Here is an 11,652-nt window from a genome sequence, read left to right as displayed (position 1 = left end):
GCCCGAGTCACTCAGATAATAGACAGAGAAAGAGTCTTTACATTTACAAGCTCTGCCACAGGGGGAGGATGGGGTGAGCTCCCCTCCCACTCTCCTCCAGGCAGCCAATGGCAGGTGGCAGAGAGGTGTCCAGCCAGCCAATGAAAGCAGAGGCAGCCGGTGCCTTACCCCAGCCAATAAGTGCAGTAGCTCATATCCAGTTGGAATAATTACAATATGGAAGGAGTCATGAAAGGCTTCCCTTCTGAAGGACAGAACAGGCGTCACACTCCTGCCACAGAGTGTGATTTAGGGCTGCCACAGACATTAGAGTGATTAGATTCTGGGCCAATCATCCCAGCACCATACCACTGCTGCTTGACAGTAAAAACTAAAGAGGGTTCTAGTTCACTGGAGTTTGAGAATTAGTCATTCACACACACAAAAAAGCATAAGCACTCATGTGTTTATATTCACAGGCTGTCACATGCAAACCTTATGAATTGTCATGTGTCACGCTCTGTACCTTTAACGCTGAACATCTACAGGCTCGTCAACTATGAGCGGAGAATAAGAACAGAGTGTGAAATTTCATCAGGCACCTTTGCTCTCACGCTCACTGAGGACCATACCTCACTTCCACAACTCTTATTTTATTTCCTCCCTCTCAATCGATGGCTCCGGCAGGCAGCGGGCATAATAAATGATCAATGGTGAGCGGTCAGGTTGAGGAATGAGAGGCACATCACCAATTCAGGAAACAAAGGAAACACCAGTTATACTATTACATCAAAAAAACAGAAAAGTGGTTGTTCTTTTAGTCAGCACATTTTGATGACTTGCTGAAAAGTAGATTTTTTTTTTTTTTAAGAATTCTCAAGGGCCGCCAGCTGTGGAGGATGCAGGGTTTGAAACGGCGCTATGAAACCCAGCACTTTCCTCACTTGGTTCACAATTAACAATACCCTGATATCCTTTTGAAAAAAGAACATTCCTCAAGGAAAATGATACTCCCATTTTCTTAACTGCTGTTCTGAGTTCTGCTACAGTCTATCCCAGCATCCATTGGATAAGAAGTGAGTATAGAGTGGAGAGACCGGCAGTTGATCAGACAGACGCCTTAAATCACACTCGCACCGTGTAAATGTTTCCAGTAACCAAACGTGTGCATGCCTGTCATGACGAACAGCCCACAACTTTCTAGCACAAAGGAAAACATAGGGATGATACGTGAAATAGAAACATGAATAGTGATAAATAAACCCATAAATACCATAAATGATCTGCATAGCTACTGGGTCTGAAAAGTGAACCTGCATTCTTTCTCCTAGCCAGCAGGAGGCAAATTCTTTGGTTGCCAAAATACTTACACTGTGTTCCTTTAGTAAATTTTAGATCCACAGGCTGATATTATATTAGATGTTTGAATATTTATCTGTATCAGCTTTTAGAAGAGTTGGTAAATGCAAAATGTAAAGGTAAAGAAGAGATGGGAGAAACACCCTTCAGCCATGAAGTGTTGACATTGTGTAGTAGCCACAAACGCAACAACTAGTTGGTCAGAGTGTAGTCAGGTGGAGCGTAAGCACATAAATAATTAACTGCACATAAAAAATGTTAGGAAAATGCTGAAATATCAGAAATTTAGATTTTTAAATCACCAAATATTGTTATAGGTCTAAAAGTCCTATATTGGTTGGGCTCGAGTAATTTCTGCTGAAAATTAGTCAAAAAATAAGAGTATCTATGATATTCTCATTGGCTGTCTTGTCTTTCATCATATTTGATTCCAAAACAACACGATGCGCACAAAAGCTTTAGGCTTATAAAGTGTCCTCACAAACCAGTGGCTGAGAGCATGGTGGATAAACCAGTTTTCATACATATATATGGAATTACTGATTATTTTCATCACACTAAACTGAAATTGCGGAACTCAACTCAGAGAACCTCTTTATGAGACTTGCACAACAATGAGATGGTAATTTGGACCATTCCTTCATTCTCTTCATCAGTATTTTTGGGATGTCTTGATTCAGTGGTTCTTTTTAGGTCATATGACAAGATCTCAGGCAAAATCCTTCTGGAAGAAAGTTGTGCTGGAGCTGTATGATTCAACTTTCCTTTAATATGGAGAAATTTGGTGAAACTGCTGAAGATTTGACTGCTTGTCCTGTAAAATTCCTTCAGCCGCATTTTAAGTAAGATTCCAGTCTGTCTCATAAACACCCTTATCTTCTTTTGGTGTTGTTCCTGGTGAAAACTATTTGCATACTGTTTAAAGATCCACATCAGAGTCGCCTTTAGTAGAAATTTTTGTTATTTATAGGTCAAAGCTGCCCAGTCCCCGAGGCAGTGAAGCAGCCGCAAACCAGAAGTTGATTTCCGTTTGTTCTCCTGAAAAGCTGGCTTTGGTTCACGCTTTATTTACAGTTACCAACCGGTGCTGTCTTTGTATCTCCTTTCCAAAGCACATTAATGCCTGGGGCACGGTTTACCCTAGGTTTCCATGCGTAGAATTAATCAGTGATCTTATATGTTGCAATGTGTATGTATTTTTAGATGGTACCCTGACCTTGTGCATGCATATTCCCCTCCGGGAGAAGGTAAATTACGAATACATTTACAAAACACACTCTCAGTCCAATTAGCATAATTGTTCAAAAACAGTGGCGACCAGATAAAGTTGATAAATTAGACGTGCTTTGGGCCAGTTTACCCACCATGTTCTCAGTATTAGAGCGGCTAAGTGTGTGATCAAAGTGCCATGAAAGAAAGTGCAGTCAGATATGGCAAAGAACAAGTTGCATTTTTCTATTGTGTAGTGTTCTTTTACATTATTGCTACTATTTTAAATAATTGTAATTTAAACACACATGACATTTTGATCAATTTCAGTTCAAGCTGATATTTTGTCAGGTGTGAAGTGAGTTTTGCATTTTCTTCTTTCTAACCGCGGGAAATGGGGACTTGGTGTTAATACCAATGTTTGCAATGTGTTTTGTGCCTTTTGCAATTTTGCAAAAAGATAATAATTACTTATGAGAAGAAAAGTTAAGAAACGTTGCACCTTTTTTCCATTGGAAAATTTCATCCTGTAAGCTGTCGTGCTTGGAAGATGGAAGCTCGCTGAAAGAACAATGAACAAAGCATGATTATTAAAGGCACACTGATTGTTAGAAATAATACCACCTGAGTTTGCCTTACTCCAGGATTAAGCAGCTGGTGAGTGCAGTTAGTGCAGTGATCTTTCACAAAAGTGCCAGCAACTTGTTCGTGTTTGGAAAAGGCCAACAAGATTCAGACAAGCCATCTCAGTGCACACAAATCTTTTCATGCTCTGGGTTTTTTGGTACCTTTTATTTAATTTTCTTCAGCTCTGTGAGCATGACTGAAGCTGTTCACCAATCACCAGACGCCAATCTGCTTCCTGTGCAACGATCCACCCCTGTGGAGAACCACCATGGTGCTCAGTTTCACCTTCAGGGATGGTTCCTGTGAGGAATAGCTCAATAATTACTCAAGCATTGTTTTTAATTGATTCTTACGTGGCTGAAATTTCTTTTCCTCCTCTGTTTTAGTCGTTCCTTTTTGTGTTCCATTTCTTATATAAAAGTTATGTTTTCATCCTTTTTTTAAAATGTCTGAAACGTAACTCACTTAAATGCCTGGGCTTTGTCTTTGTGGTTTTTCCAAATGTTAAAATGCGTCATGTAAAAAAAGAAAAATGTTATTTGGTTAATCATGACCTTCACCTCACTGTTCTTTCATTTATTTTTTTAAACACATGATTTGATAAATCAAGTATTTTTCTTTTTTAGTATTTTGAGATCAACACTTTTGCATTTGTAGCAAATGGCGTGCTCCAAGGCTGATTTTGTCTTTTTTTTCTCCTGAGGACGGGGGGTCATCATGGACCAATCTGAGTTTTACACCACTTGTAGATATATTTGGAAATCTATTTAAATCCCTTGGCAAGCTCTTGGATACTCTCAACCTTTTTTCTGAAGGCCTTACAGAGCTCTTTAGCTCTTAGCATGATGATGCCACACACTAAAGGAAAGAGAAGAGCAGACGCTAAATGCCAGACTTTTTAACTCATGAATACCTCTATAAAGAAGCATTATTCAAATGACTCTCATTCAGTTATCTTTGGCCGCAACATGACATCCTGGAAAATGTGTTTGCATCCTATCCAGGTCTGCAAGAAAAGGTATGCAAACATATTGCTCCTAATCTTAGAGGAATACGTGTGCATCACTTTAAAAAGTTCTCATTGATGGTCTTAGACTGCAGGTTGTAGGTCATTTCTTTGCTCTGTAGGATCAATCTTTGGTTACACAAACCAGTTCTCCAGTTGCTGCAGGTTCTAGTTACACTTACCTATGCAGTGCATCTCCAGAGAAGGAGAAGTACTACTATTACCAACTTCAGTCACACCCAGTGGATTTAGAGTCTGTCTGTCTGACTGTGGTGTGAGTAACTAGTGAGACTGCTGCATTTTGGATCACTGCATTACCAACCTAGCCAGAGAGCCACAGATGGTTAGCGGAGAACCAGCTGCTTCTTATTTTTGCAGTCAGGCTGAACGTCTTAGGTACTAGTTACCTGGTCCTCTTTCAGCTCTGCAGCCTCAGTGAGACACTGGAGTTGGATTATGTCCACAGGACGGGAAGCACACTGGAGAGACAGCTGAATGGTTTAGAGGATCTCCACAGAATTAATCTAGTCAGATGGTAGGGAAACCTGGGGAGGGAAGGGTTGGAGCTGGTGGTCAGCAGTGACTGAACTTTCAAAAATAAGAGCATGACTCCACGCCATTTCTGTGGGGTTAGGTTTGCAGCTGATTAAATTTCCCATAGGTGATAATATGAGTGTGAATTGTTGTATGTCTCTCTCTGGTATCCCTGGAATAGACTGGTGAAACCTGAATTGGATAAGCAGGAGAAGATGGATGGAGATGCCACTAGTTAATTGATTGATTGGGTCTGTGTCATTCTTTCATTTATTTAAAATAAATAAATAAATAAACTCTGTTTGGACAGACAATTTCCCAGTGGTTATGTTGTTAGCTTTTCACTTGGTTTTAGATTTTGTATATCCTTCAGAGGGTTTTGGAGGACATGTAAAGAAGAGCATCAAATCTGAATGACTCGGACACCTGAATAACCCTTTCAACTGTAATTAGTTGACAAATTTATCACTACACCTTTAATAGTGTTTCTGCAAAGCATTTAATTAGACTCGGAGAGGTCACCGAACTGTCATTGGGGTCAACCTGGTACGATTACTGTTTTGTAAGATTAATGGAACTATATTTGGATAACACGAGTCAGTGACTTACTTTATAAAAAATGATCCAAGCTCTTTGGAGAATTGGAGAAAAGGCATCACCAGGGTCAGACTCTGTGCATGTCTAGGGGCTGCAGGTTTCCAGTAGCACTGAAAATCAGTGGGGGCTGTCAATGCACTCACAAGTGCATTATAGTTTGTTTATACTGTATGTGCACAGCAAAAACATGACATCAAACACTCAGTTTAGTGGTGAATGAAACCCCAGAGTTTAACTTTCTCTGAAATGAATTCAAACAGGGATAGACTTTCTTAAAATAGTAATAATAATAATCATCTGTGTTGGCCTTTTGCTTGTGAAATGGCTGTTAGGCTTGGATATAAATGCATAAGTGCGTATCTGGAAAAAATAACCTCACGGTTATTTATCCCATCGACTGGGTTTTTTTCCACTCCTTTCATGACCACGACTATCCCTGTTAACAGCACATCCTGTAAAGGATCTCATGTATGCATGAATGTCTCTGAACATATAGTTAGAGTGTGTGTGTGTGTGTGTGTGTGTGTGTGTGTGTGTGTGTGTGTGTGTGTGTGTGAGAGAGCGTGAGAGGAAGAGACATAAAAAATTCATTAGAAGATGGAAAGAGATGTCACATCGAATATGTACCCAGCTGCACCGACGACCACGGGCAGTGAGCTGTGTAAGGTTGGCGTGGTAGCAGCGAACACGGCGCCGCAGACCTGACCTGAGTGAATTCTAAATTATGCCATCACGGAAGTACAAAATTGGAAGCTTGATAAACCGAGCAAAATGTTTATTTTTATCTATAGTAGCTACACCATCGTTTATTTAAAGGAGAAGTCTGAAAAGCTTTACGGCTCTTCGGAAATTAACAAAGAGTAATTATATTATCCGTGAGCTGCTACAGTTTGGCTGAGAGTTTTTGGCATGAGCTGAAGTCTTCTCTTCCCTCGCTGCTGCCAAGCGACATTTTCATTTAGAGGAAAGAAAAAGGAAAACATAAAAAATGCATTAAAGCAAGAGCACGGGCACAAATTGCATTAATTAAAATGCATCAACTCAATATAGGCAATCACTAATAAAAAGTCAGTACAAGGCAGTGTGACATATCAATCTGCTTTGCTTAAAAAACATCCAGGCTGTTGAGACTGATTGATTGATGGGCCCTACTTTGATGCTGAACTATACTTCCTAGTGACAAAAGTCATCAGAGCAACATACCTGGATCAGTGTAAAAGACAGCAAAGGTATGATGATGTGGTCAAAGCCTTCATCTCCACAATGCCAGGAATATCCACTGGAGATAACATCATCCTCATCAAATATTTAAAGACGAGATGTAAAAAAAAAAAAAAGACTTAAATGCCAGAAGATTCACAAGGGGATTTAAAGACAGGAAGAGTGTTACTCATTATCTATCTAAATGTCAGTGAGATGTGAAAGCCTCATAGAACGCTTTAAGTACTGAGATGCAACACAAATGTAACGTCACATCTCCTTATTACCCTTTAAATATGTTGATCGAGAATGCATTAAAACTAATAAAAGTAAAGTCACACATTTACTGATAGTGTATAAGTACAATAGTCTTTTTATACATATTTATTTCCTGTGTGCTGCTGAGGTTGTTACACCACCAAACAAAGGCATCTCTTCTCTGAGAACACACTGGAAGAAACTAAGTGGCTATGGCACCGCGCTGTTTAGATATTGTTAGATTTGGGTTAAAGTGACAGTGAGTCACCGCCAATGGATAAACACCACCCAGAGATCTGACAACTGTGGCTTTTCGCTTCCTCCGCCAATGTAATTAAGTCCCCCAATATCTGGTTGTCACCTTGTTGTATCATTACTGTTGCTGGATCATTTCACTGTACTTACTTATTACTTAGTGCCCACTAAATATAGCTGTCCTCAGGCAGCTGGTGCGATAGCACGTTGCAGCTGTGGGTTATTACATCCTAACCACCCCCTCCCACTCTAACCTTACTTAGACTTCAATAATATGCCACTCTGTGAGTTTTGTTGGGGGGGGGTTTTCCTCAAGATTTACTCTGTCAAGGACATTGTGGACAGGAGTTATGATGCTAGTTTATTTTTCTTTCATCTGGGGACACTGCTGTGACACTGAGCCCCCCAGTCAATTAATATAAGCCTTATAGCACTCTTAAAGCTTCAATGCTTAAGATTTGATGGAATTGAGTGGGAAGTTGCTGCATTTACTGATTATTTTTAGGATATCCCTAACATCTTATTATGGGGTGGGCGAATGGATAAGTTTGGGCCTTGATTCTTCAATGACACGCTGTGACAGATGATGCCTTCCAGCTCCTACTATTTAATCCTGACTTCTGTGAGAGTTTCTAAAAAATATAAAACTTGACAGAAACTGACCCCAAAGTTTGTGCAATGCACACTGGCTTGTCTGTCCAAAAAACTGTCTTGTTTTGTGTGAATCACCACAGGAAGTGATTCACTATAACACATTTATCAGTCTGAAAATGTAGCCGATACCAAAGTGTTGCTAAAGTACATAGTGATGAGCTCAGAGAACTGAGCCCAACGCCTGCAGTAGTTCAGTAAATGATGCATAGCTTCTTTCTTTAATTAAATGGAGGTCTTTCAGTTAACTGTTAGTTTAGTTGCTGGTAGTTGGTTTAAGGCAGGGGTGGGGGAATGCCAGGCCTCAAGGGTCGATGTCCTGCAGGTTTTAGATGTGTCCTTGATCCAATACAGATGATTTAAATGGCTAACTTAACATGTCTTGAAGTACTCCAGAGACCTGGTAATGAACTAATCATTTGATTCAGGTGTGTTGACCCAGGATGAGATCTAAAACCTGCAGGACATCGGCCCTTGAGGCCTGGAGTCCTTGGAAGTTACATGGAACACTATTGTGTTCCATGTAACTTCAGGCTGTGTGTGTGTGCGCGTGCATGTATGTATGTATTGGTTGCATTAGGAGATTTGACTGGGCAACACAGTGTCAATAATGATAATGAGCAAATGGCCTGTTGACATCACTTGCACGGCTAGTGCGTGGTGGCTATTCAATCGACCCATCGGCTCAAAAGTGTATTGGGTACCTGTGTATAGAACTTTGAAGAGTTCGGATGTGTTATCTGAGTCTGTTAAGCTCATTAAACAAGTTGCTGTAGGGTTTCCAGGATCTCGTGCATAAATATGCACACCACATTAAATATGTTTGAGGCAAACCCACCATCTTCACTGCAGGTTTTTATCATGACATGTAAGGAAAGATTTTGACAAATAACTGTTTCTTGAAATTTGGTGCGTGACTTTGACAGCATCAAATGTAGTAGCTTACTTTTGGAAATCTTTGTGGTCCTAGGCAGGAGAGCTCTAGTTCTAAGCCAGTGCTTTTGTCAAGGGCACTTTGAAGGAGAATTAATCCCTAACCTATCGTTCCTAGAGATGACCTGTACACAGCAGTGAGAAGACATGCTGCCCATATGTTTTAGCCGAATCTTTTACTTTTGCCATGCCACGTGATCTAGGTTTGTAGGTGTTTTACCTTAAACTTCTCATTTTAAAGTAACTACCAATTTAGGTCAACTCTGAGTAATTTGAATAATCTTCTTAATCAAATATTATCTTTAACACCTCCTAACTTTGAGGAAGAGCTTTAAGAGAATTTCATAAGCCATCACAAATGACTGGTGACCTACTTCAGTCCTTTAAAATCTCCCTTTCTCATAAAACTACAGCCAATGTCTCCATGACTGAGTGGCAGTTTTATTTGGAAACAAGTCAGGCTTGTCATGCTGAAGCAAGTTTGTACCACCAGTGCTTGAGCTGGTTAAGACCAGTCTGTGGTATTAGTATTAGTCTTAGTATTGCAGTACACCCACACTAGCCACTTTAAGTATAGCTTGTTACCTACTTTCACTGCCTGAATTTTTCAAGGCACAGACTTTAGTCCATACTGACATGACAACATCACACAGTTCCAGCAGATACATACATCCTTGATGTCACTCTTCCTTTTCATCACATCCCAAAGGTACTCTATTATCTTGAGATCTAGTGACTATGGAGGACATTTGAGTACAAAGAAGAAGCTGTTCAAGAAACCACTTTGAGATGATTGGAGTTTTGGGACATGACATCAGAAGTTAGGGACATTCTAGCCATAAAAAGATGGAAATAATCAGCAACAATACTAAAGTATGCTGTGCTATAATTCTCAGTTAGGGTACTAAGGGCCCAAAATGTGCAGTGAAAGTAGCATCCATACTATCACACCACCAGCAGCACTCTGAACAGTTTAATTAAGGAAGAATTTATTTAGTTTTTCTTCAGTGATGGTTACTCCAAATTCTGACCCTACCATCCAAATGTCGAAGCAGAAATTAAGAGTCATCAGGCCAGGCAACATTTTTCCAGTCGTCTGTTGTTCCATTAGGTGAGTGTGTGCAAGCTGGTACCTCAATTTCCTATTTTTAACTGATGGGAATGGTACCTTGTGTGGACTTCTACTGATGTAGCCCATCTGCTTCAAGGTTTAACCTGTTGTGTGTCCAGAGATGCTCTTCTACATATGTTGGTTATTTAAGTTGCTGACAGTCTACACATCAACAATGCATTTTCTTATCTGAAGAACTGCTGTTCACTGGACATTTTGTGTTTCCCTGTTATGGACCTGTCCAGAGTGTAGCATGCCTCTTACCCTATGACAGCTGGGATAGGCTCGAGTCTTTTTTTTTTTTAGTTAAGTAAAATATTTCTCTATAAATTTTCAAGTTTTACTAGATGGCGTATGATCAAAGTGTTAAAAGGGCATTAATTGTTGCTGGATAATCTGATTTGTGGTAATGTTGAGGGCTCAAGGTCATGGCTCTGACTTCCAGAGAAGAATTCAACACGGTGTACAGATTTGTGTGCAATACATGACATTACTGGTTGAAAAAAAGACTTTAATTCAGTGCCTGGGAGAAACAGTACAGCACAGTTATAATAATAAAACAATCCCCCCCACTGATATCCACAGGTTTGTTTCAGACAGCGGTAGCATTAATGCCGTTACTCTCTGCAATTCAAGACAAGGCCAAAAAAAAAAAGTTATTCCGGTTTTCCGCTTCCTGAGACAGCAATCACTCCAACAAAGATTAGCAGCAAGCTAATCATTTCCAGCTTAATCGCTGATAGGCTTTTATAGGGTGGAAAGACGAAAAGGGGGAAATAATCACTTTAGAATCATCAGGCTCAATTTCTATGAGAAGGAATCTTGCCCTCTGGATACATGATTATTCATAACAGGAGTGTCGTGACCTGGGCAAAAACTGTTCTAATGCTCGGCTATCACCAGAACAAGTAAAAAAGAAGTATGAGCTTATTGTGTAAAGCTTTTCCGTGTGTGTAGTAAGGCACAGGCTCTTTACAGAATTTTTTTTTTAAATGTTCCATATTTTGTAGATTATAAATGAGGGTATTTAGCATTTTTTAATTTTCCATTCTTTTATACTTACATAACTTCATTTAAAAATAAATATCTATTATCTTATTTCAATTTAAAATAGTCCTTAAAAGTTTGCTGTACCCCATCACAACCCACAATTCCAAACAAGAATTCAGAGGAAAAGAAATGTTGAAATCATCAATACCTATGTTATGGAGAAAAAAAATGGATATAGCATTTTTAACAAAAGGTAAGACACTGATAACATAAAAAAAACAAATTAAAAACATGTAATATACAGAATTTTTAAAAAGGGCTAAAATTTGAGAAGGCTTTTAGCTTCTCTGCTGTTGTTCTGCCCCTTGAAGAAAATATGTGCCAATGCCCCCGAGAAAAGGGACCAACACCCCTCGGTTTAACCCATCTCTTTGGCGTGTATGGAGGGGAGGAGCAGACAATGCAAAGTCTCCCTGCCGGGCGAAGTGCCGCTGGGCCAGTTCATTGGACGCCACATGTTCACAAGCTGTGTTATCAGGGAATTAAGAACAAAACATGTCTGTTTGGATGTAAAATGGATGTTTAGCTAGGGCCCAGAATTATGACAAAAATTTTTTTAAAAAGCAGGAGAATGGACATTTATTTTTTGGAGGGTGATGTGAAGGCGTTCTCAATGCAAAGGACGATGTAGGAGCCGGAGCAGCTGCTAGGGCTTTGCTGCAAGAGGTGGCCGCTATGTAGTAATGATGCCAGACCAGTCACAGCGTGGTCGCCAGTTCGCCACGTTTCGCAGTACTGGTCTGTTTGCCGGTGGCCTTTCTTGCTTGATCCGTGCCAGACCATTTTTTCAGGCCTGGAGGTGATTAAGAACAAAAGATTGCAAATAAGCAAAAGAAACGAAAGCTGGTTAACAACCGCATGCTGGTGTTAAATATATTTATTT

General features: G+C 39.9%; 1 protein-coding gene across 6 annotated transcripts in view; it reads right to left on the bottom strand.

Moving 5' to 3' along the window:
• Positions 1–10,209: 10,209 nt before the first annotated feature.
• Positions 10,210–11,652, bottom strand: part of col18a1a (collagen type XVIII alpha 1 chain a) — a 75,874-nt gene continuing 74,431 nt past the window's right edge. For all 6 annotated transcript variants that reach the window (XM_080903868.1, XM_080903869.1, XM_080903866.1 and 3 more), the window contains one exon: positions 10,210–11,562. In XM_080903868.1, coding sequence (XP_080759994.1) covers positions 11,349–11,562 — 214 coding nt within the window. In that variant the 3' untranslated portion in view covers positions 10,210–11,348. The remainder of the gene's footprint in view (positions 11,563–11,652) is intronic.

This window comes from Rhamphochromis sp. 'chilingali' (assembly GCF_963969265.1).
Source record: "Rhamphochromis sp. 'chilingali' genome assembly, chromosome: 14".
Lineage (NCBI taxonomy): Eukaryota > Metazoa > Chordata > Actinopteri > Cichliformes > Cichlidae > Rhamphochromis > Rhamphochromis sp. 'chilingali'.
The sequence above is the reverse complement of the archived record's forward strand: the minus strand, read 5'-3'. Positions and strand labels throughout refer to the sequence as shown.